The 27,742-nt window shown below is 39.8% G+C and overlaps 1 protein-coding gene across 1 annotated transcript in view; it reads left to right on the top strand.

Moving 5' to 3' along the window:
- LOC129763302 (serine-rich adhesin for platelets) overlaps positions 1-27,742 on the top strand; it is a 312,933-nt gene that overhangs the window by 260,412 nt on the left and 24,779 nt on the right. The window contains exon 6 of the mRNA XM_055762235.1: positions 885-1,473. Within this exon, the coding sequence (XP_055618210.1) occupies positions 885-1,473 (589 nt within the window). The remainder of the gene's footprint in view (positions 1-884; positions 1,474-27,742) is intronic.

The raw sequence follows: 27,742 nt of genomic DNA on the forward strand, positions 1-27,742 counted from the left end.
TCACGTTGTCGCTTTTCATCGCTTCACCCACTTTTCATCGCCAGTCACCATCCGCTTCAGAAACGGGTCGATTTTGTTGCGATTCAGCAGCGATTCACATGCGTCGATACGGTCAAAGATGTTTTTTTGCGTCAACGTGTGTGGTACCCATACATCGAGCTTCTTTGTGAATCCAAGCTTCTTCAAATAGTTAATAACGGTTTGATGACTTATCCCCAGCTCTTGGCCGATGCTACGGCTGCTACTATGCCGGTCTTTCTCGGCTAATTCAGCGATTTTGTCGCAATTTTCAGGCCTTCCGGAGCGTGGCGCATCTTCGACGACCTCTACACCAGAACGAAAACGTTGAAACCATCGTTGTGCGGTGGAAATGGAAACTGTATCGGGTCCATAAACTGCACAAATTTTATTGGCAGCTTGAGATGCATTTTTGCCTTTGTCATAGTAGTACTGTAAAATATGTCGGATTTTCTCTTTATTTTGCTCAATACTTGCGACACTATAACTCACGAACGACTTAACCAAACAAAACACTGTCAAGGACTATATTCTAGCGCGCAAAAATACCTTTCCAACAAGCTATAGTATGACTCGATACAATGAATACAACTAGAGCTACGCGCTTACAACGACACCTCGCGGAAATACCGCAGGACTTTTTTGACAGCCTAATATTTCGTGAACAAGTACATTAGATATTGAAATTCGTTTGGAAAAGTGTAAACTATTACACGTAATCTTCGAAGATGAAAAATGGAGATCGACTCTCCTCTCAATAGCTTCGCTGAATGTTATCAGAATGTTTCCAAAAAAAAAACAAAGATATAAAACCACGTCAGATAACATCAAAAATACACAACCTCAACAATCCTCTTTCCTTCCAGATTTGAACCGCGCGATATGTTTGCCCCACTTACAGCCAGCTCAAAGGGCAGTACCCTGGCTTCGTCGACATCAACAATGTCGACACTGGTGGAGAGCGTCAGCGGCGGCACTGCAACGGGAACCAGCAGCGGCACCGCAGGAGCCGACCCGAGCGACACCTCAGGAGTGTCAGATTCTCACAACAATAACAATAGAGGCACCAAACTGCAGCAGCAAACTTTCAACCTGAGCGCCACCCGGGACGGTGGTGGCGGTTCTAATCTACCCTCGTCTCCGTCGGCCACCTTCCGGCTGATGAAACACTGCAGCGATGGGTCAGCCAACGTTACCGTGGCACCCCCACAAAACAAAGCCGGGCGCTATCAGAACGAAGAGAATGACGGCAACTTTCACAATCAACAACAGCAGCAGCAACACTCGTCGTCGGGACACCCGGCGGCGCATCGCACCGTTAGTATCAGCTCCACGGCCATCGTTTGCGGTGGAAGGGATGGAAGCCGGACGCCGGTACCACCTGGCGGTGCGCCACCGATGACTGACTCCAGACAGCGCATGAGGACTTCCAGCATGCCAGCGGAGAACAGAAAGGTGAGCGGTGTGATTGTCGTTTTTTTGCTTTGTTTGTGCGCAACCACTATTATCTCACTGCTGATGATGATACACTGAGCGAAATAAAAATAGCACCACTGCGTTTTTTGGCGATTTCATTCAAAATTCCCTGTATAAATATCTGATTTTGCATCACAGCTTACTTCCGCCCTGTCTTTTGCCAACATTATGATGGTTATTCTGTGGACTGTTTACATTTAATTCCAACATTTCCTAAAAATTAGTGCAAAATATAAATAACACCACCCTGTAATAAGTTCACCCTGGTCCTCATTTGACAGGTGTTTGTTATGGTTTTCAAAATAGTCTAAGTTGTGCTCAAAGTGGGTTCGTTTGGTAGTGAGATCAAAGTTTTCCTATGTCATCTGATTTTGTCTTCCAGCAAGACCATGCTGCAATCCACAACACAAAACTGACAAAAGCGTGATTTTCTGATAGAAATATCGAAGTTTATGATTGGTCAGCCAGTTCTCCGGATTTGAACCCCGTCGAAAACCTTTTTTTCTCTAAATGATGATGGTCCCACCTCATTCCCCTACAAAGGTTTGAGCGGGACGGGTTATCTTAGTGATAATAATTATATTACGGTATTTACATTATTCATCAACTAACCAGTAGGCAAATTAAATAGAAATGAAAACGGACTGGTTATGTCGCAGACATAGATTACTAATCGAAAGAACAATATAAGCCATTATCTGATCGTATTTATTCCATTGCATGTCGAGAGAATTTCCAACCCGGGAAGACCCTAGACCGATCGGGAATTGAACCCAATACCTATGTCAGTATTAACCAAGAATTTACAATGATAAATGATGATGATGAAATGATGATGATGATGACCCACCTCATACCCCTACAAAGGTTTGAACAGGTCGATTTATCTTATAGATAGTAATGTATGTTTGCATAAAATTTAAGAGACCAGCATTATAAAGCAAAAACAAAAACGAACTGACTCTGTTGCAGGCATGAACTTCTATTAATCAAACATTATAAATTGGCGAAAACTGTCAAAAAACAATGTTTCTATCCGTATCGACATTGACATAATCATAGTCTCAACTTCAGATCCAAAGCTTTCACAAGGCCTGTCAAGAAAATTTCCAACCCGAGAAGATCCTTGACTGATTGGGAATTTAACCTAATATCTAAAAGTGTCAACTAAGAACATATTAGAGATCTGCCACTATTCAGAAATACTCGATATAACCATCTTATGATAAGATAGTTTACGACAATTCTGAATGAGCTATCCCCATTCCAGTTTCCGCTTCAGACCCCATATAAAATTTCATTGTGTATCAGTATTCTGCCAGTGTTCACTATTAACATAGTCCAGACCTACCAAACGCGAGCGAGGCTCAAACTTTCGTAGACAACGCTCGTTATTATTTTTTACAATATACATTAACAACAAAGAATAAAAAAACCTCATCATCATCAGTACGAACATGGTAGTTTTACCTGTAAATGAATTTTGTAAATGTCAATCAATTATAAACATAAATAAGTTATTGAGCAAAAATTTTATGGAAACCTGTTTACAAAACAGATTTTACGTGTGAAATACACATTTTCTTAAACTCTGCCATTGTTGCCGCACGTTTTATTTCTCTGGGCATCGAATTGAAAAAATTTATACCTTTATACAACAACGAATTCTGTGACCTACTAAACATAAAGTTTGGTGTTCTTGCATCATTCGCGTTTCTTGTATTGTATCTATGAACATCACTTCCTCTTTCAATTCGATCACACAAATATCGAGGCAGCATACCGTTTAAAATTTTAAAGATGAACACCATTGTCAAATAATAAATTCTTTGCTTCACAGATAGCCACTGTAGCGCGTCCAACATCAAATTAGAGGAAGTGTATCTACTACATCTTAAAATCAAACGCATAATTTTATTTTGTAAACGCTGCAATCTCGTTAATTGTGTATTGTTTGCAAGGAATAGGATCGACGAGCAAAAGTCTATGTGCGGTGAGATCAATGATTTATACAATTTAATTTTACTGTTCACCTTCAGTTCTTTTTTCAAACGACACAAAACGCCGTACTTCTTGATGACATTATTAATGTGAGACTTGAATGTTAAATTGTCATCAATGATAACTCCTATGTATTCGATTTCATTCACGCGTTCTAATGTCTCACCATCTATTCAAAATTTACGTCAATACTGGAGTTTGCTGAAGAAATTAGCATGTATTTTGTTTTGCCAACATTCAATTTCAATTGTTTGAATTTAAGCCACTGAGCCAGAGAATGCAAATCTTCGTTTATGTGTTCCTCGGTTTCTTTTATATTCTTAGCTGCGATGAACAGTATGGACAGTATCATCCGCGAACAAATTAATGTCACAATATCGTAAAACCCGTCGCAGATCATATTTATATATAAAATAAACAAAATGGGCCCTAAGACACTTCCCTGCGGCACCCCGAGTGAGTTGCCGATGGGATCGGAAAAAGAATCATTAAAACGAGTCTTTTGAGTCCTGTCGCACAAATAGCTTTCGAACCATTTGTACGACATTCCTACAATTCCATTGCGCTCCAATGTTTGTAACAATAAGGGCCTAGAAATTGTTTCAAAAGCGCGTTTAAGATCCAGAAATACCGCAAATATAGTCTCTTTCGCCTCGCCTTTCCATTTTGCTAACACCAGATTCAGAGCGGTTTCACAAGAGTGTCCCTCTCGATATCCCGACTGTTCTGGTATTAGCAAATTGTTTTTTTTTTTTTTTTTTTCCCCAAAATATATTTTTTATTAAGGCACATGTGGCGTTAGCCTGACGGGGCCGGGAGTCCAATATTTTGACATATTTTGTCTTACAACTATGTTAGTAATATGTAACCGATTACTCGCGGTTGGCTCGAGGTTAGTATTACAAGTGTTCTCATAATTGGTATGTTGCAGTCTTCGATGCTCTATACGTGTGCCCGACACGGGCTACTTCCTATTGGGATGCAGCTGACCATTAATCAGCAACACTCCCTAGTCTGTACCCCATATCTAGCGTGGTGCGTCTTTCTCGACTCGAGGAATCCAGGATAGAATGGTCACTAGCCGGCGCAATCATCAGTTCGTGTAGAGTTGTCATGAGCGGTACAACCTTTGGCTCTTGTTGAATGATCAGTGGACTGCACAACCTTTGGCCCGTGCATCTGTAAAGAGTGTGTGTATGTATTGCTGCGACTAAGTAAAAGTTTATCGATCGCTAGGAGGGATATGAAACGGGGACACAACGAAGGAAACATCATTAAACGTTGACATCGGCGTTTCTGAGGAACAGGTATAGATGAAGCAGAAGATCAGGATCCCGGCTACCTAAGATATCCCGGACGGGGATATCCGATTGTCTGCCTTTTGCTCTCAGTGCTCTAGAGAGCTGAGAGCGAGCAGCATGGAACCGGATACACGACCAGACAACATGCTCGATGTCGTGGTAGCCATCGCCACAATCACAAAGATTGTTTGCTGCGAGCCCAATGCGATAGAGATGCGCGTTTAGGTTGTAGTGATTGGACATAAGCCGAGATATCACGCGAATGAAATCACGACCTACATTCAATCCCTTAAACCATGCACTCGTCGAGACCTTAGGGATAATCGTGTGTAACCAACGACCGAACTCATCTTCACTCCACATGCGCTGCCAACTAACGAGTGTGTCCTGACGAGGAATGTGAAAAAATTCGTTATAAGCAATTTGCCTTTCAAAAAGTGTGCCTTCTGAAGCGCCCACCTTAGCTAGCGAGTCCGCTTTCTCATTCCCCGGAATCGAACAATGAGAGGAAACCCATGCTAAGGTAATCTTGAATAATTTTTCGACCAAAACACTCAATAGATGTCTTATTCTTGTTAGGAAATAAGATGAGCGTTTATCAACTTTCATTGAGCGGATTGCCTCTATTGAGCTGAGACTGTCTGAAAAAATAAAATAATGGTCGATGGGCAGTGTTTCAATGATCCCTAGAGCATAGTATATCGCACCCATTTCTGCGACATACACGGAACAAGGATCTTAGAGTTTGAAAGAGGCACTGGAATTTTCATTGAAGATGCCGAAGCCAGTGGACCCGTTTATGTATGAACCGTCAGTAAAGAACATTTTATCAGATCTAACTTTACCCCCATATTCTGCCGAAAATATCGGCGGAATAGAATTTGAGCGTAGATGATCTGGGATTCCATGGATTTTTTGTCGCATGGACAGATCAAAAATGACAGAGGAACTGCAAAAGTATGGGAAGCAAACTTGGTTGGAGATGCCTGGTGAAGGGTGCACGTCGTGGGTAAGGTACTCATGGTATAAAGACATAAAACTTGACTGAGGAGTCAGCTGGAGTAGATTTTCGAAGTTATCAATCACCAATGGATTCATGATCTTGCAACGGATGAGAAATCTGTAGGATAATTCTGTGAACCGAAGAGTAAGCGGGGGTACTCCTGCCAAGACTTCGAGACTCATCGTATGTGTCGAATGCAAACACCCCATGGCTATACGCAAGCAACGATATTGTATTCTCTCCAGCTTGAGAATATGAATCCTGGCAGCTGATCGGAAGCAAAAACTGCCATATTCTAACACTGACAATATCGTTGTTTTGTACAACTGAATGAGGTCTCCTGGATGGGCACCCCACCATGTTCCGGTAATTGTTTGGAGAAAATTGATTCTTTGCTGGCATTTCTGTTTCAAATACGCAATGTGTCTCCCCCAGGTACACTTAGAATCAAAATATACACCCAGGTATTTGAAAAACATAGAGTGTTGGATCGTTTTGCCGGATAGGTGAAGCTGGAATTGGGAGGGTTCGTGCTTCCTAGAAAAAACGACCATTTCAGTTTTCTCCGTAGAGAATTCGATACCCAGCTTGAGGGCCCACGTGAACAGATTGTTCATGGTATCTTGCAACGACTTTTGCAGAGCGACGGGATTAGTACCCGTGATGGAAATAACTCCATCGTCTGCAAGTTGTCTCAGCGTGCAGTCTCTAGTTAGACAATCATCCATATCATTGACGTAAAAACTGTACAAGAGGGGGCTTAGGCAGGAGCCTTGTGGTAGGCCCATAAAACTGTAACGAGAAGATTTTGAGTTGCCATGAGAGAAATTCATGTGCTTTTCTGACAGTAAATTGTACAGGAAATTATTCAGAATTGGTGAAAGTCCACGATTATGAAGCTTCTCTGAGAGAATTTCCATGGAAACTGAATCAAATGCCCCTTTGATATCGAGAAAAACGGAAGCCATTTGTTCTTTACGAGCAAATGCGATTTGGATTTCAGAAGATAGCAGCGCGAGACAATCGTTCGTCCCTTTACAGGATAACTATACGAGTTGTGATCGCAAGCCGGCTTGTTGGGTTTTCGTATGGCTATCACTCTCACTTGTCTCCAGTCATGCGGGACAATATTCAGCTCCAGAAACTTGTTGAACAAGTTCAGCAAACGCTGTTTTGCCAAGTCGGGAAGATTTTTCAACAAGTTGAATTTAATCTTTCCGACCCAGGAGCTGAATTGTTACATGAGAGGAGGGCAATTGAGAATTCTACCATCGAAAAATTCTCATAATCGCATTGGAGCGGAATATCGCGTACGACGCTTTGTGCAGGAACAGAATCGGGACAAACCTTCCTTGCAAATTTGAAAATTCAACGGTCAGAGTATTCCTCGCTTTCATTGGTATGGTTCCAGCCACGCATTCTCCTAGCCGTATTCCAAAGAGTACTCATAGCGGTCTCCCTTGACAAACCATTGACGAATTTCCGCCAATATCCACGCTTTTTTGCTTTAATCAGACCTTTTAGTTTGGCTTCTAGAGCTTGGTACTTTCGAAACCATTCCACTAATCCAGTTTTCCTGAATTTTTTGAAAGCGGATGATTTTTCAAGGTAGACCTTTGAACATTCCTTGTCCCACCAAAGTGATGGAGGACGACGTCGGAAAGTGGTAGCCGGTACACGTTTCTTTTGAGCTTGAAGTGCGCTATCGTAAATCAAACTTGATATAAAATTATACTCTTCAAGGGGAGGAAGTTCATGCATCGAAATGATTGCTTCAGATATTAATTCTGCAAATTTTCTCCAGTCAATATTCTTCGTGAGGTCATACGCAATATCGACTGACTCACTAGATTTTGATTCATTGGCGATCGATAAAATTATTGGTAGGTGATCACTACCGTGGGGATCTTGGATTACCTTCCATGTGCAATCCAGGGATAATGAAGAAGAGCAGAGAGATATGTCTAGCATGCTTGCCCGTGCAGGAGGGTTGGCTATCCTAGTTGCTTCCCCAGTATTTAAAACTGTCATGTTGAAGTTGTCGCACAGATCATAAATCAACGTGGCACGGTTGTCATCGTAGAGTGACCCCCATGCTGTTCCATGGGAGTTGAAGTCACCTAAGATTAACCGCGGCTCCGGCAATGCCTCGATAATATCAAAGAACTGATGGCGGCCTACCGTAGTCCTGGGAGGAATATATATCGAAGCAATGCAGAGTTCTTTGCCATTGATTTGTATCTGGCAAGCGACAACTTCAATGCCTGTAATCGATGGGATAGTGACTCTATAGAAGGAGTGACGTTTTTTGATCCCCAATAGTACGCCACCAAACGAGTCGTTACGATCTAGGCGAATAATGTTGAAATCGTGAAAATTCAGCTCGTCGGCTGAACAAAGCCATGTTTCACAGAGAGAAAATACATCACAGTTAGAACTGTGAACTAAAAATTTAAATTGGTCTAGTTTAGGGATGATGCTTCTGCAATTCCACTGTATGACAGTGGTCAAATCCTTGACCTCTTGTGCTGAATTAGGCATCGAGGGAAATGAACGCTGCTAAAAAGCCACATTTTTCTTTCAAAAATGTTCTCACAACCGGAAGCAAACATAATACTATGCTTTTAAGAGGATCATTTATATTTAAAGCATTTAAAATGTTATCCACAAGGTCTGAAAGCGCAAGCAGGCCAGGTAGTGGCTGTTGCTTCGACCGCGAAAATGGAACAGACGTGTTCGTTGTTGTTCCGGGAAGTGCTGAGGACCCCTGGTTGGTAGCATGACCACGTAAACCGGGAGGTACTTGCTTCGGCCTATTCTCAGCACGTTCAGTTCGAGGCTTCATTCCAACTTGGGAAGTTTCGGTATTCTTTCTGGGGAGTGATGGAAAAGAAGTAATTTTTCTTTTCCTGATGTACCGGAACATCCGGCATTGGGAGCGTCAGCAACAGGCTCGTCGTTCTGCAGAATGGAGTAGGGATTGTCCTGTGTCGTTGGCACGGAACTCTTAAGCATTTCTGCAAAAGTCCGCTTGGAACGTTCCTTTAAGGAACGCTTGAGTTTTTCCCCTCGTTGTTTGTACACCGGGCATTGAATAAGATCATGAGGAGTCCCGCCGCAATGAAGACACTTGTGCTCTTTCGCGCAAGGATTCTCATCATGGCTCTCTCCACAATCTGCGCAACGTTTTTTATTGCAACAATAGGCGGCCGTGTGACCGAGTTGCATACATTTGTTGCATTTCATTACCCGGGGTACAAACAATCGAACAGGTAAACGAAGTGCCCCTATTGCAACGTAATTTGGAAGGGCGGAACCCTCAAAAGTCACACGAAAAGAGTTTGTCCGATTGAGAATTCTTTTGTCATTTTTATGTGACACAGATTTCAGTCGATCGCATGCAAGAATCTTCACAGTTTTTAGTGTGGAGTTCTTGAAGCGACCGACACCATCAATTATCTCTTTTCGGGTCAAACCCTTTTCGGTTATTACGCCGTCTATTTCGACGTTGCAACAGGGTACGTATACACGATACTCAATCGCAAAGAGGTCGCAGCGCGTTATTTTGTTCGCTTGGGTCCTGCTTGAGACGACAACTCGTAGTTTGTCTGGCCCCATCCGTGTAATTTCGGTAACGTCAGAAAAATGTTGAGTTAGTTCCTTCGAGATGCGAATGACATTGAGAGGTTTGGATTTTCGTCTAAAGTACACAATGAATGGGCCTTTGGAGCCTTCAGGGTATTCTTTAGGACGAAAATCCTGTTTCTCGTCGATTTCCTCATCTTCGGAACTATCAACTTCGTAAACAGAATTTTCTACCTCAATTTCTGCTTCATCCTCCTGCTCTTCAGGAGGAGGTTCGGTATCAGAAATATTCAATTGCGTCAACGGGGGGTCCTTTCCGCCCTCAGCCATATTAAAAAAAATCGGCCAACTGTTCGATATGAACAGAAAACTATGCTAACTATTTAGTTGTTAGCAAATTGTTGTTATCTATTAAATGAATCAGCTGACCTTTCACAACAAGTTCTAACAGTTTTTCTAATATGTGCAACATGTTGATAGGGCGGTACTCTTCGGCTTTATCCGTCCCATTAACTTTGGGGATTGGAATCACAAGGGATTCCTTCCAAACCTTTGGCACGTGCCCAGATCGTAGAGATTCATTTGTTAGGTCGAGCAGATCGTGTCCAATGACATGAAAACAATCTTGAATCACTTTTGCGTTGACATTATCAGTACCAGCCGTTTTTTTCAATGAAAAACAAATACCTTTCAAATCCGCAAAAGTGATAGGTGAAAAACAATCTAGTCTGCAATTGATAATAGTCGGCTGTATTATTTCGACAGGTTCACTCACCAACTCAATGCTTTGGTTGATCAGTAGAACACTATTAACTAAATAACTGTTAAATTTATCTGCAATAATTTGGTCTGGCTGTTCTTCTGACCCTCCAAAACTATGGAACGCGGTATACTATTTTTAGAATTTAATAATGTTTTCAATATTTTCCATAGTCCTTTGCTATTATTTTAATGTTCATCGATTTTCCTCTGTATATATTCACATCTAGTCTTTTTCAAGGCCTGTGAATATATGTTTCGCGCCAAAGTGTACATATTCCAATCATTTTCTAAATTAGTTCTTACAAACATTCTGTATTTTTTGTCTCTTTTGCGTTTGAGGCGCAGCAGATCCAAAGAGTACCAGCTGTTCGAATTACTTAAATCAATATATTTTTCAATTACTAATTTGTTCGTACACTCTTTCAAAGTATTAGTTAGAACAGCTGCTTTATCATCCAGATGTCCAGTAGTTGCTTCAAAATCCAGGCTTGCCGACACAAGTTGAGACATAGCTTCCCGAGAATATTGTTTCCAGCATTTGATCTTTACTTTGTTTCTATCACAGTCCTTCTGTCCATTCTCAATGTTAACAAAAATTGTCTCATGGTCAGATATTTTGAATTTGGCCTCTGTCGAAGAATGAGTAGTAGCAAAATTTGAAAAGAGGTGATCAATTAAAGTTCTACTATGTTTAGAAATTCTAGTAGCTTCGATAACCGTTTGTTTTAAGTTAAAATAATGCGATAATTGTTTCCACTGATTCGAATTTCGTACATTAAGCCAATCAATGTTAAAATCACCAGCAATTTCATTTAACTTACTGCAATCAACGACATTTTCCCACCAGTTCTCCAAAATTTCAATAAAACGCTGGTCACTGGAACTAGGGGAATGATATACAATTCCATAATTTCCCATCTGCATGCCTCTTTCAACTGAAACAGCCAAGAACCAATTATTTTCAACAGATTCGTTTAACCGAATGTTGAATCTAACTGATTCTTTTGCATAAATTGCAACACCTCCTGTGTGTTTAGAGTGCGACAAACAAAAAAACAACTTTGTAACCCGGTATGTTGTACTGGTCAAATGATTCTTCATTAACTATGTGAGTTTCAAAAAGAAAAACCATCTGAGGACGCACGTTTTCTACAAGTAATCGCATTTCTGCGTAATTTGTACAAAGCCCAGCTATATTCAAATAGATTATTGCCAACTTACTTTCACGTGTACTTTTCCTAAATTGCTATTTAGTTGTTTGAAAAATGTTGCTTTTTTTCTTCTCCAATAGTCTCCGATACACAGGACACTGTGTACTGTAAGCTGGATGATTTTCATCCAAATTCAATTTTTGTTCTTTATTTACTTTACAACAATTGATGCATTTCCATTCGGTTGATGAGCACTGAGATGTTTTATGTTTCTCAGTACATCTAGAACATATTTGTTCTTTGTTGCAAACTTTACTTTTATGTCCGTATTCTCCACATTTGAAACAACGTAAAATATGAAAGGACTCAACCACGTTACATCTATCCCACCCGATGCATACTTTTTGAGCAGTCATCAGGTTGACGTAAGTATCATGGTCAACTTCAATGATTGTATTATATTTGTTATACTTCAAGCGTGGAATTTCATATTCTACAACAACTTTAACATCTTTCATCGAAATGTTTTCATTTTGACTCTTCAAATAATCAATGAAAACATCAGAGGAATATCGATCACTCATCCCAATAATTTTCAATCTTGGCTTCATTGGTTTTGGTATGAATGTGCTAAACCTTTCTCCAAGATTGTTTTCTTGGAATTCCCGATTTATCTGATACCCGGCTACGATGCTATCGTTTCCGAGTTCAAGCAGCTGAGCAAACCCAAGCCTAATTCTAGCTGATACCCCAAGGCATGTCAAGAAAGTTTCCAACCCGAAAAAATCCTTGACCGATCAGGAATTGAACCCAATACCTATGTCAGTATTAGCCTTGAATTTACAAAGAAATTCCCGCTTCACTGGATACCCGACAACGGTCTGTTAATCGTTTTCGAGACCAGACAGCTGAGCAAACCTAAGCCTAATTCCAACCGATACTTCAGGCCCTACATCCAACCTGGAGTATAAACGTGTCAACCTAAAATCTGCAATGAGATCCGCCATAACACAGAAAATCTCGTTTTAACTATCTGTTGAAAAGAAGAAATTACGAATATTCCGGTTGAGCTATTCCTAGCTTCACTCGGGTTTCCACATTGAACCTCTTGGAACGCTTTTATTTGATTCTTAGTCATCTTTTATATGAACGTAAGCGTGCAGTACTTAATACACTGACTCATTGACATCCATTGCAGGCATTCGATCATAAATCTTGTCGATCAAATCTCAATATAAAGCGCATCACCTTGTTTTGCACAATTTGCATTCTTTGCATTTGCCTCTTATTTGCAAAAAGTAGCACAGATGCACAATAATTAAAATGTGGAGCAATAAGTGCTTTATAGATCATGATTTTACTTCCAAGGGTCAAGAATCGATTAATTCTACAAAGCACTCCAAATTTTTGAGCTGCTTTCTTTATAGTATAGTTTATATGTTCGTTGAAGTGCAGCGTTTCGTCAAGAATAAAGCCAAGATATTTAATCGATGATGCTCTTTCCACCGTTTGCCCATCAATAGTTATATTAAGACCTTCGCTGTCAAGATTTCGTGTGGATACTGTACTTCGTTTTGTTTATGTTTAACTTAAGTTTCTTCCATTTCAACCAATCGCCTAAGTTTAGCAGTTCATGGTTCAACTTTATGTAGCGATCTTGCAATGTGTCAGCTACAACGAATATAACAGTGTCGTCAGCAAATAAGTTTACGTCACTGCCATTTAACACCTGTTTAATGTCATTGATATAAAGCAAGAAAAGCAGCGGCTCCAGAACACTTCTTTGAGGCACACCCAGATTCATTGGTACCGCCGATGATTTACTGTCCCTATAGTGATTTGTATTCGCCCTTCCAGGTAACTTCCAAACCAGTTCAATACACGTCCAGTTACATTATAATTGGAAAGCAAGTTTAGTAACATATGTCGAACTGTTGTTTCAAAAGCTCGTTTCAAATCAATAAAAACACCCAGTACTACATTATTCGCCTCTATAGTCTGTTACCACTTCAAGAGCAAAAAATTGAGAGCCGTTTCACAAGAGGGATTTTTTCTAAACCCTGACTGTTCATCTACCAGTATCCCATTTTCTGTTATATGATCCAAAAATTGATCTTTGACAACAATTTCTAGAATCTTTTCGTACAGTGGTAACATATTAACTGGCCTACGGTCTCCTGGTTTGGATGATTTTGGATTTTTTGGAATCGGTATGACAACAGATTTCTTCCAACTATATGGGCATTCGCCACGAAACATTGACTCTTCTACTATATATGATACTAGCTAACCCGGCAAACTTCGTCCCGCCCATTTACTTGATTAATTCTCGAGTAATGCAGAAATTTGTGTTTTATTTGTATGGCAGCCACCCCTAAGAGAGGGGGGAGGGGTATCTAACCACCATAGAAACATTCATTGCACCCTAAAGTTTCCATATGCCTAATTTGGTTTAATTTGCTTGATTAATTCTCGGGTAATGCAAAAATTTGTGTTTTTATTTGTACGGCAGCCCCCTCTAAGAGAGGGGGAAGGAGTATCTTAACACCATAGAAACATTTATTGCATCCTAAAACCTCTACATGCCAAATTTGGTTTCATTTTCTTGATTAATTCTCGAGTAATGCAGAAATTTGTGTTTCATTTGTATGGCAGCCCCCCCTTTGAACGGGGGAAGGACTGTCTAACCATCATAGAAACATTTATTGCACCCTAAAACTTTCACATGCCAACTTTGGTTTCGTTTGCTTGGTTAATTTCCGAGTAATGCAGAAATTTGTGTTTCATTTGTATGGCAGCCCCCCCTTAGAGAGGGGGAGGGGTCTCAAAATATCACGAAAACCTTCCTCGGCCCCAAAAACCCCTACATACTAATTTTCATGTCGATCGGTTCAGTAGTTTCCGAGTCTATAAGAATCAGACAGACAGACAGACATCACTCCATTTTTATATATATAGATAGATCTACTATATATATATATATACAGGGTAACTTCGATATAACGTACATTTCACTTTCAAAATTGTACGTTGTATCGAATTGTACGTTATATCGAAGCATAATAAAGATCTCTGAAACGTAGCTTATATTACTTCATTGTATTGCTGTTTGAGTAAGGTTGATGAATAAAATCAATAAGAAGACGAAGCTAACTTTTCTCATGATGCTTCCGTTCGTTCTGTTGATTGAAGTTTGATTCATTTAGAATCCGGAATCACAATACAGTTGTATTTCGGGATTGGTTAAAGTAACAACACAAGCTTTAGCATCAAAATACAGATAATTTATTGTTATTTCAGAAAAAAAATATTAAAATATTTTTTTTTGCCTTTTTTTAGATGGGGCATGAAAAGATGATATAAAAGGATTTCTAGAAACTTCCTTTTCTTTTTCTTGTTTTCTTGTCGAAATAAAAAAAAAATATCCCCGAAATTGTAACTGTTAAAAATTACCATAAGCCACCGATTAGTTTATAGTTTACTGTTTACAATTATTCCACAAGTGAAATTCTTTCACAAGTGTGCATATGTATGACCATTATATTTGGCGAATAACTATACGAAAGTCAAACATTTGCATTTTGCTTTTGAACGTATGGATCTAACGACGAATATATCGACGAATAGTTAATATATGGATCCGTTTAATCCAGTTACAAAAGGGACTGAAATCAAATAAGAATAGTCCGGTAATGATCTTATGCATTATATGCAATAAATATTCCACGCCACTAACATTAATATATACATTTCATTCAAGAATATGAAAAAAGACACTTGTCCAAAAAAGTTACTCCTATACTCGCGTCGGTGTGTCAGACCGAAAGTGTTGGAAAAGTGGAACACGTCCCCTCTCTACCAACACATGCGATACGCTAAACGATGACGAACGACGAATAACAAAGCTAAAGAGAATCGCAAAGTCGTAGTGTTGATATTTTCTGAGAAATGAACGAATTATTGATTTCTCGGTCTGAGAGACCAATGCGCGAGTATAGGAGTGCTAATATCAATTGGTCTATACTCGCGCGCTGCGTTCACGAGAATGGGAAGCAATTTGACAACGTAAACATGCTGTCGAATTCGAGAGTGTTGGCAGCAAATCGATCAGAATACCATTGAGAAGCTGATTTTCTCCATGAAATCGCGATTGATTGAAGTTATTCGAAACAATGGATCATATACACATTACTAAATACGCCTACTTGATGTAATTTGAGAAATAAAATTTGATTGTTGCAATAAAAAGAAATGGGGCTATTTTTGTTTCGCTGAGTGTAGTGGCCGTTGGTCGGATGATTGCCAGAAGTATTTAAGAGCAGTCCTCGTGTTGTTCTATAGCGGTGATTTTGCATGGACAAACAGGAGGTAAACCGTTTTTACCGTTGACATCGATACGACATAACAGGATTGTATCGCATTTTAGGCCGAATGGAGAACAATTTGTGAAATAAGGCCACGCGTCTCCATTAGAAATGGACAACCACCCCCTCCTCACAGATACTGTATTATGCATAAACGCTTCTTTACAAATGAACGGAAATTCGTATTCGTCGCGAACATGCGGGCGAACCACGCTGCCAGGACCATTCATTGATATAAATAAAATACGGCCCTTAACATCCGCAAAAAAGCAACCGACCGACTCAAACCGAGAGTGGAAAGCGGATTTTCCGCTTCTCGGTGCTTGGAAAATGAAATTATTTTGCCGCTTTTTTATTCGCTTTTTGTTCGTTTCGACTTATTTTTCCTATGCTCGAAATATTCGCGCGTTGTGTGTGTGTGTGTGTATATATTTAATGTAATGAGGGCAAAAACATTTACCAGTGCCGCATTCAATGAAATGGAATCTTTGACTTCTGCAAAACTTTGGCCAAAGTTTCCGATTTCGACCGCCGAATGTTATTCGCAAAAGTTGCAATTAACAATTTTCCCTACCGCGATGGTCGTGGTTGGGGTTCGATAGCGTCACAAACTTTCAAAAGTGCCCCCGGGCATCGGGACATAAGCGGGAAACTATGTTACGACCGCATTCTCTGTGCGTGAAGGGCCCCTAACCTCCTCTCTCGTTTCCGATTGGGCATCGGTGTGGAGTTGGGGAAAACCAGTTCAGTGCGCGCCCACGTTTGATAGGGGATGCAGGCGACCTCGTTGCGGAACTTTTCTCATAATTTTAGCCACATGCCCCATGCCAGGCGGAGTTGAATGTCCACCGCTGGGAAAATACCAATGCCCCGAATTATGGTTTGCTCCTGTGAGCGATTATCGGGTAAATGAGCTGCCCACGGAGGGATCATCCTTCATACACATTTTGTGCTGTCAGAGTAATTTTAGTTTGTAAGCTGATGTATGTTTGACAGCGTGACTGTTGGGAAATGTTTAACCATTTCGGTCGGTTCGTTTTCATACGAGTGCAAGTTGAACATGAAAAGTCGGACACGAAAATTTTGTTAGAAGCTAATTATGTATGTTACTTTTTATATTTATTAATTTTATATTTAATTTTATTTTATATCTTTATATTTAACCAACGTATCAGGTTAAATTACTGGGTCATATAACTTGCTATATGACGATTGTTTAAGCCGTGCTTCTTAGCATAACCCGTTGCTCAAATTTTTTTCCGAACATAGGCCTACTTCTTCAAATTACGCTTCACAATCGAGTTATAGCTTCAGGTATTGGATGGATTTCACTCCTTGAGAGCCACTGTTTCGTCAAATTTAAATATTGACAGCTTGACAGATCGGCCAAAGAGGCCTCAACCTCATGCTACTCCAGAAAAAGCAGCAAACTCTTATGAATGCTGTTCTGAGAAATTTCCTGATTCATGGTTCCAAAAGTTACAAAAGCGTAAATTCTCAGTCCTCAGCTACAGATTGTTAGCAAAAGGTAAAGCTTTCTCGGGAACTTCGATCTCTTTTTTTTATTTTGCAGTCTTTCGGTTTGAAATTCCGGTCCAGAAATGTCTCTGAGAACATCGATGCAGTACGTTTCGTCATCTAATCGTATTTCATCAGCATGTTCTCGTAGAACTTTTTGGAACGTTTCTTTACCTCCAGACGGTCCAGAACAACATATAACTTGCAACTTATGAAACAATTCCTCTTTATTGCTTTCTGTTCATATGATTACGAAACTCCTACCATTTTCACATTTTCTCTTGATGACAACTTCGGGCTCCGTTTGGAAAAAAAATTATCGGAGGTTGTGTTCAAGACACGACCGCATTGTTGACGTAGAACTACGCTGTGGTTTATTTAAAGTCGCTTGTTTATAACTGCGTATATTATTTTATTATGTAACGAAAATTTTGAAATAACCATTCTACCAGTTTGGTCGCTCTGAAATGTTTTTTTATTGTAGAATCATTTGACGATAATTGTTTGATGATTTATTCTTGTGCTCGCAGAACAATACTTTGCTCGAGATAAGCGCAGCTGTCATCCTTAGTGGAGAAAGTTTTGCTACTGGCAAGCGAAACCGAATCACATACAAAATTCCAGAACGACATTTACTTTCTTGGTGACTAAATAAACGAAATAAACTGTATCTGTTAATCTTAACAACCTCGAAAAGAGTAGCACTGCTTCATTATGATCAAGATTAGCGCAAATGCAATCCTAGTTGAAAGCAGTTTTGCGACTAGCACGCGAGCGCAAATAAATTAATATCCTAATATAACTTATTGAACAACTTGGTATTTCCCAAATATTTTTTTGTGCGCAACCTTAACACCTGCTTCACCATAGCGTCAGTTCAATGCATTGATGACAGAAAACAAACAATGTTAACTGCTTGGAAAAAACCTGAAAATTTGCCTCAGCAGATTTTCATTACTAATACCCTAGCGTAAATATTTCCCTCCCGCTATCTTCCCTCCTTGTTTATATTTATCATTACGACTGCATAATTTGCAACACAAAACAATCGTCAATAATAGCATAAAAAATAGCGAGCACACGGGAGCAGATACAAGTGGGGTTTCAGCGTAGCGAAGATGCACTATTTTTACGTACGGGTTATGAAGCACGCACGTACGCACACAAATATCCATATATCGATGGCTTGAAGCAACTAAATATACACACACTTATCTCTGTTCTACGCTCTTCCCACAGAAGCCCTTTCTATTAATATTGCCAGTCCAGATTAGCTTAGCTGTCATCCTTTGTGGAGAGAGTTTTCCCACCGTCATGCGAAACCAAATCACTGACAAAATTCCAGAACATTTATGTTCTTGGTGAGCTGACGATAGCTTAGCTTAATGATTCCCCACACAATTGTGTAACTCAGAATCTTAATGCAATGGCGTCAGTTTGATGCAATGATTGCAATGCCAGAGACATCAACGAGTGAGTAATTCGGACGCGTCCACAGCTCAATCGGAAACGAAGACATGTTATGACGCAAAACAAGGAAGAACAAACGATATTTATTGCTTTGAATACAGAACGATACTAGAAGTTTGCCTTCCTTCCTTGCTTCAGACTTTAAACTTATTCAGTTCATTTGTCTCTAAACTTCAAAAAGGCCCTTGGAAAACATTACTTTATCCATCATATTACTCCTCCACCCCCATCGCCTTGAGAAAGGCATTCGATCCCTCGCCGTCCAGCTCGCCCAGCAACGATGTTGTTCAGTCGATTTCCTCCCGAAGAATGAAAGTTTGCCTCAGTAAGATCCACTGTTTATACTCTTGGCAAATATTTTTTGTTCACATCACATCTTACGATTTCCCCTTCGTTGCTCGTTATTGACAGCTCTGTTCGGGAAAGCACACAAATGGACAGAACAAATGTATGAGGAAATGGGAATGCTTCCAATTTTCATCAATTTAAACTATATACAGACTATGGGATTGTAATTTATAGCATATCAAACAAATCTTAGGGAATTTCCGATTCGTTTGGTATATAAACCGCCAAAATCCGTTCGCGGCAAAAATAGTTATTAACGTTAACTTTATTTCATAAAAACGTGACCTGTTTTCTGTTTCCGACGTAGTTCTACGTCAATAGCCAACACTTTCAAATGTGTTTTAGGAATAACTACCTCCGCCTTCCTGCGATTTCATGTTAACGGACTTTCTCCGAACCGTTATAGGACATCACAAACACTATTCGCGTTGGTAAGTTGTGTGAGCTGCAGGGCTCTGCATAGTCATAGTCAACTGAGGATAGTCAGCTGACTATCTGACTGACTATATCCGTATTCAGATAGTGATGACTTTTAGCTTCCTCACGCAGTTTCTCCGCCAAAACGACTGAACAGCCAGTCGGGCGTTTAGTTGCTATCTCCCACTACCGACTCGACTATATCATTACATTACTCCCAGTCAAATGGTCCTCATTGCATTGATTCGTTTTGAAGTGACTTCCCCCAAAACGAATTCGTTCCTCTCTTTCTCTCTCCCATGTACGTGTGCATGCATCGATGTTCGAGTTCAACGTGGTTTGACATATGCTACAGGTGAGGTAGATTCTTTTGTACTTTACACAAACATTACTCACACGTATGAAACTGCGTGCAGTGTGTGTGAGCTAACCAACTCCTGGACACCCATCTATAACATTTACACAAATTGTTTCATGTCAACATGTCAAATGACAGATGCAAACAAACAGTAAACATTCTAGTTAGTGACCGAAGCTTAGAACATGCGTGGTTCAAGTTCATGTATAAATAGAACACGCACGAACGTTAACAATGAACAAAAAAAATTACCTATAATTAAACGGACTAAAACAAACTGCAAATGAAAACGACGGCTGACATCCGATATTATTTCATTGTTTATGTTATGTCGTTTCACATATATCCTTCGGTTCTACTACTTTGGTTGTATTTAGAAAGCGTTAAATTCTGCGTTCCATTCTCCTCTAACCTTCACTTCTAAATGTTCTTTACGTGTACACTTCTGGTTACCATCGACTTGGTAACCGATTGTCTGGGGATTTCATTGTTGGCACTAGCGCAGTACATACTTTTGTGGCTCATCTATCCATAATTCTTTAGATCGAGTAGGGAGACAGTCCTTGAAATAGTGCATGATTCCACAGTTGCAACCAGAGCTGCGATTTGTCGTGAGAATCAAGTGATGGTACACAAAGATAATCAACAAATTTTGTGCTACGATTATCTTTGGTGACCATCCCAAAGCCAGTCCAATAGTGTGAGAAGAGTATTATCACAACACTAACGCATGGTGAGCTTCTACTTGACAGTAGAAATCCGAGCTCCTTGGTGAGTGTCCTGTCGCTGAAATGTCAGAATAGTGCGACACTCAAAAGTCTAGCTGATGGTTTGGTGTTTGGCGATATTCACAACATTCGCCTCTTTGTGTTCGTTCTTCGTGACTAGGGATGCCAGATGTGAATATACAGTTTCATTTTAAATACAATTTGAAGAATATTGTGTTTTCAGGCATGTATTTTCTTTTCAACTTTTCAGACGGCCTTAACGTTTTTAGCGGCACTTCGCCGACTATACGTAGTAATACACGTGTCATTTGTATTAGTACTTAGTTTGTGGAATAACACGCCTTGCGTATCCCCTCTATTCCGGCTCCTGATCGGGTTTGAAATTAGCAAAATGATGCATTTTGTAACCCGTTCGACTTCGATTTTTTTACCAAATTTGTTTCTCATCATTGCAAGGATACTAAATCAGCAGACATGTTCGCAATTTTACTGATATTTAGTGTCCTGTCTATTCTGTTGCAGACTTATATTTTCAGTTGCAGACTGCAGGGATATGGTATTTCTACTCTTTATGACTTGATTCCCTGCGCTAACAACCCCTTTTTTCATACATTACTTTGCTATTTTCGCGGTTACAAAAATATCTGCCATTAATACACATCAACATTTCAGTTTTTTGTCGAAGGCTTTCACAAAAAATCATCTGGCATCTCTGGAGATGATGACATTTACTCTGACAAAGGCCAACACGAAAATGACAAGTCACCAAGTATTTTTGTATACATTATACATCAAATAGTTTTGTGTACTATGTCTCTCTGGGTTGACCGCTACCGACCGCGCCAGCTGTCCAAACTGGACTGCCACAAAACGCAAGTTACGCATCTGATTAATCTTTGCTCCCAGGGAGACTTCCTACATGTTCTACGGTCCTTCCAGGCCAGTAAGAAAATTCGCATCATGTGTCTGCTGCGGAAACTACCAATCGGGCGCGAAACGGCTACGCAATGATATAATGAACTTCACAACGCCCGCGAACCGGAAGGTGGAAATCAGGACCATCAGCAGTAATTACCACATCGAGTTGAATTTTTAAGTTGTGTGTTCATCTCACGTTTATTAACTAAACTTCAATAGTTCTGGTAATGATTAACTCTAAATAAAAAGAACACGCCTTGTCGGTTTTCAACCGGATAGTTTTCATGATCCGCATATAATCATGAAATGATAATTTTATCAATATACTTAAATACCATTTCATTCAAAAACCATTATGCTGCACCGTGTTTATTTTAAAATTATATTTTATGTGATTTTTGAAATTATGACACCATAATATTTTTTATTATAAATGTCTGTTCATTCTAACTGCAAGAAATAAATACTCGTTCGATTAATCGAATACTGAAAGACAATTGTTCGAATGAATCGAATATTGGCCCCACGATTAATCGATAATCAAATAAACGAAAAATTTAGACATCTCTAACAACAGCAACAACTTCTACTTCAACGAACAACCGTCGCGATTGTCAAAAATGATTGGAAATGTCTGATCACTCACATTTCTACTACCATCATACGCCACAACCACCGCTCTCGTAACGTAAAGTTGTAAATAGAGCGATCGGCAGTGAGAGGCATTAGAACCAACCGTCATTTGGTTAGGTGTCAGAAACAAAAGAGTGAGTATCACTACTGAATTTTTGGATCTCACGTGCCGTGAGAGGAATTGAGTGACTATGGTCAGCTTTTTCGTGACATTGACGGTGATGGATTGCAGCTCTGGTTGCAACAACGCTTCTGCACCGGTACCTTGCTTACCTGGGGATCTTGAATCTAGTGATCCTCGTACTGAGCGAAAATGCTTCCCACCGAATTGCTGTCGTTTCACTGCTCCCATTGGCTTCGACGAAGACAACAACGTTAACAACGTGATCGTTTCGCGAAACTATAAAATGCCAATTTGAGCAGATTTTCAAATTCACTCTTAGAAATGACATGTACTGTTGATTGCTCGCTGTCTAGAGTGACACTGAAACGCTAAGCTTACTGAAAATAAATTGATCGATCGGAAAGTCACGAATAAGTCCTCACGATTTATCAGTCATCCTGCTGACTACCAGATGACATCGACAGCGTAGCTTTCCAAATGGCCTTTCTCAGGGGACACAACACGCCCTATTCAATATTTCTCTTCTGCCTTACTTCTGTCCGTCAGTGCAAGCTTTGTACTATGCCTACATCGCGCATATTCTGAGAAAGCATTCTAAGGCGAAAAAAGCAAAATTACATATTTCTTAGAAATTGAGATTGACCAAGGAGAGTACAATATTTATAGTGCTTTTACGGCCATTCGGCGACAGGCATTAACAACATTTTTATAACTTCACCAATATTTATTTTTTTGAATTCACTAGCTTTCTATCAAAGTAAATTCTAAATCATGTGGAAAAGGTTACTAAGTAACAAAATAAGTAACAAACATCACTCATACACCTTTAATTTTTCGAAAGTTATTGAAGCACTCTAGCACTTGAAAAATACAGAAGCACTCTACCATACGGTATGAACATCGACACGGTGCCACCACTGAACAAAATTGCCCAATTGTGTTCGATATCTATCTTCCATTTTTCCTTTGTGTCGAGCAAAAGAGTTATGTATGTTATCATCATTGAGAAAGACTTGTCTGCTAGCTGAAACGAGACTGTAACTTGAATAATGATTATCATGATTTGAATCAAAGAGACTTCAAAATGTCTCAGTTCATTCGCATCACTCGCATGACTGATGAATCGTGAATACTGTGAAATCGTGAACAGCCTGTTTATACCCATTAAACTGAAAACGGGTGGAGCTTAAATTACAATATACTCTCTATACATATTATTCGTAGAACGAGAGCTGCATTTTATACTTCTATTTCATGGAAACGTGTCCTATTTTCTGATTTGGCGTCATTGCTGTTAGACGTAGTCCTACGTCAAAAAAGGGAATTATTTCTGAAGTCTGAAGTCTGAAGTCTTGTTACATACAAAATAATTTAAAATAAAGTAACACCAGATGGACCAACCAGAAGAGCCCGCCGGACCTCACGCGACCCGCGGGCCGTAGATTGAGTATGGCTACTCGAAGGGTGCTCATACACTGTTTGACCGAAGCCAAATATTTGACTCTTTTTGACAGATAAAATTTGGTCGACGTGTACTGATCAAATATATGCTACACAAAACACAACAAGCAAATATTCAATTTTTGGATGCCTCGAATACTTTTTTAGTCTGTTCTTCGAACCTGTCGGTACATGGTTAGGTTACCTTGAATATTTCAGTCGATTTTATCCATGTTCGGTGTTTGACATTGTTTAACACTTGAATATTTAAGAGTGGCAAACAAAATAGTGTTTGTACAAATATCAAATCAAACCTTATCTGTCAAAATATATCAAATATTTGACCTCCGGGCAAACAGTGTACGGCCACCTGAAGGGTTTCATCGAAATTGGCAAACACTTTCTGCCTTTTCGTCGACCAAGTGCTAGATAACAGGGAAGCCGAGTCACGCGAAATGTGTAGGTTATCAAATGTTATAAAATTTCGGAAGATTATTTTCCCATGAGAGAAAAATGTGTTCTTCGTATCTTGTATTTGCTGAGCTGTAAAATTTTTTGTGTTAATTATTCAATCGAATGCAACATATTTTAAATAATTAGTATTTTACTGTAATAAAGTATAAAAATTGTGAAGAGAACAAAAAAAAACTACCGGTTCTAAGTTCCTTCGTTTTTTTTCAAAAATTAATGCTTTATTCTGCAAAAATGGTTACAAATTTAATATTCAAAGTATTGCCCATCGCTAGTCACAACTATTTTCCATCTTTCTGACAATTCAAGGACCCCTTTGCGGAAATAATCGGCCGGTTTTTCGTCTAACCACGAATCGATCCAATTTTTGACTTCATCAAAATTGGAGAAGTGCTGGTCAACCAGGCCATGTTGCATAGATCGAAAAAGTTAGTAACCGGACGGAGCAATGTCTGGAGAATACGGCGAGTGAGATATGACCTCCCATTCCAGCGTTTCAAGTATGTTTTGACCGGTTTCGCGACATGCAGCCGAGCATTGTCGTGCTACAAAATAACTTTATCGCGTCTTCGCTCGTATTGTGACCGTTTTTCCTTCAGTGCACGGCTCAAACGCATCAATTGTCGTCGGTAGAGGTCCCCCCACACCCAGCTGGTCCCACCAGATAGACACCTTCTAGCCGTGAATACTCCCGCGCGACCGATGATGTTGGTGCATGGCCGGGGTGTCCATACGTTGAGGATTGTCGTAATGGACCCACTTTTCATCGCCGGTAACGATTCGATGCAAAAAACCCTTTCTTTTATGCCGTTGGAGCGGTTGTTCGCACGTGAAAAAACCACTTTCGACGTTTCGTGATTTCAATTCATACGGCACCGAATGTCCTATCTTTCGGATCATTCCCATTGCTTTTATGCGATCGGATATGGTTTGGTGAGCTACTCCAAGTGTATCTACAAGTTCTAGTTGCGTTTGTGACGGATCTTGATCGATTAAAGCCTCCAATTTCCCATCTTCAAACTTTTGTGGTGGTCCGGAACGTTCTTCGTGTTCCAAGTCAAAATTACCACTTTTAAACCGTGCAAACCACGTCTGACACGTTCGCTCAGTTGGAGCATGGTCACCATAAACTTTCAGCAAAATGTGATGACTTTTCGCAGCTTTTTTCTTTATATCGAAGTAATGAAGTAACAATCCCCGCAAAAACACTCTCGTTGGTACGAAATTCGACATATTCGAAGTGGCAAAAACTATGTTGTTTACGCTTCAACTTTTTGACATATACTGGAAAAGACGCGCAATGACAGTAGCTCTCCAACGAATGTCTGGAAATTTTATTCACTGGAATCAAATTTACGTTATCAAGTTACGCCATCTGTTGTAGAACTGAAGAAACTTACCGGTACTCCCAATAGAAAACGCAGATTTGATAGCAGCAGTATGATGCATTGAAATACATGAATTAAATTTATTGCTTATTTAAATTTTCGAGGAACTATGGGCCTTGTTCTCGTATACACTTCCCGGTGGAAACGAAATGAACGGCACATCATTCAACGTTTTACGAGTTAGTGAAGCGTCAAAGATAATGATGGAGTTTCAGACAAAATGAACACTTCTCAAATAGAAACTATGAAGGAAAATTAACTTTTCCGTATAAAATAAGTGTGCAATGTGAATGGAAAATTTTGTTTTCTTCATGTGTTCAAATAATCTCTTACAAAAATTGTATCTGAAGATCATTTTATATTAAAGCCTGTCCACGTTAAATTTCCGACACTTTTCTTTCAGTGTAGTTTATGAAATATTTCACTAATCAATTAAATATTTCACTTACATGACAGCTGAAACCCTCCTTTTTATTTCGATGTCCAACATGTTTACATTTTTCTTCAGTTTGGTAAAACGGCGTCGAATCAAGTGGAATCAAGTACGCAAACGCATTTTGCGCGAATGGCAGCAAAATCCAACACTGTCGGTGTGCGATCTCGCCAAGAAGCTAAAACTGCCGAAGAGTACCATGTTTAGTGTGTGCAAATCGTTTGACCAGCGCTTAACTGTGGATCGGAAGGTTGGAAGCGGGACAAATCGAAAAGTATGCTCCCGAAAGATGGACCGAAAGGTGGTTGCTATTATTGAGAAACATCCCAACCTTGCAGTTAGAAATGTGGCTCGGAAGGTTGGAAAATCAAAATCATATGTACAAAAAGTAAAGCAGAGGCATGGACTGAAGGCGTACAAAGTGAAAAAGGTGCCCAATCGTGATGATAAGCAAAATTTCACTGCAAAAAGCCGTGAGTTTTTGCAAAAATGCTCATGCACCAGAAAGGACGATGAAACTTATGTTCTCGAAGACTTCAAAAAGCTTCCGGGTCTCGCTTTTTATACTGCAATGCGAAGGAATGCCGAAGCCGAGTGTTTCCGGACCAAAAAGCAGTCTGAATTCCCCAAAAAGTACTTGGTTTGACAGGCCATATGCAGTTGTGGCCGAAAATCCAAATCTTTCGTCTCTACCGGCACTATCAACAAAGATATCTACGAGAAGGAAGGTCTCCAGAAGCGGTTGCTACCATTCATAAGAAGCCACGACTCTCCAGCGTTGTTTTGGCCAGATTTGGCCTCTTATCACTATGCAAAATCCATCCTGGAATTTTATGATGCACATGAGGTCAAATATGTGCCAAAACCAGCAAATCCACCGGACTGTCCAGAAATTCGCCCAGTGGAAAAGTACTGGGCTCTGATTAAGCGAAAACTATTCGAAACTAAGAAGAAAGCGAATGGCATTGATGATTTCAAGAGGAGATGGAAAAGCGCCGCCGTCAGCATATCTAAGGATACTATACGGAACCTAAAGGCAGATGTTCCCAGGAAATTTCGTGAATTTTACAGACAACGTAATTAACAACGTAAGCTTTCCTTGTTTTAGATATAAGTCTATGTTACTGAAATAAACAATCGGTTTTGTTGTATTACGTGAATTTTTGTTTTACTGACATCATCCTGGTGTCCGAAATTTAACGTGGACAGGCTTTATAACGATATGTTTTATTGGGAATTTTAGCATAGCGTTTATTAATGTTTTTTTGTATGTATGTATGTATGTATAGTTGTATGTTTAATCAGGCTCCAACATGATTTTGAATATTTTTCTGCTGTCGTGATTTTTATTTGTTATTAAGTCCTGATTTGATTGCTAACCGCTTTAGGGTTGGAAAATAACTAAATGCTCTTCTCTGCTAGGCCGATGCTATTAGGCTACGTTAGATGGCAGGAAAATCACAAAAAGATGTAGGGGTGTGGAACTTGCGATACAATGCATAGATTGCATATATTTTTCGGGCAGATTCGAACGGCATTTGGCACACGCTCATGCGTACGATTTCACCACACAACAAGACTAACAAGACGTTTGAATCCGGTTCGTTACGGTATCCGACGATCGACGATCGAAAATTCGGCATTTGGGAATTCAGCCCGAAATATGTGCTGATGCTGTTTCAAGAATTCCAACTGCTGTTGAAAAAAATCCAGCATATTTGGATCGATCGACTTGAAATTTTTTGATTGTTGCTGCAATTGGTAGAGATTGCGTTCACTGAAACATCAGTGGACGGACGATTGACTGGGGCTGTGTCTGTTGCTGAGTACTTACT

This window comes from Toxorhynchites rutilus, chromosome 1, assembly GCF_029784135.1.
Source record: "Toxorhynchites rutilus septentrionalis strain SRP chromosome 1, ASM2978413v1, whole genome shotgun sequence".
In the NCBI taxonomy this organism is placed as follows: Eukaryota; Metazoa; Arthropoda; class Insecta; order Diptera; family Culicidae; genus Toxorhynchites; species Toxorhynchites rutilus.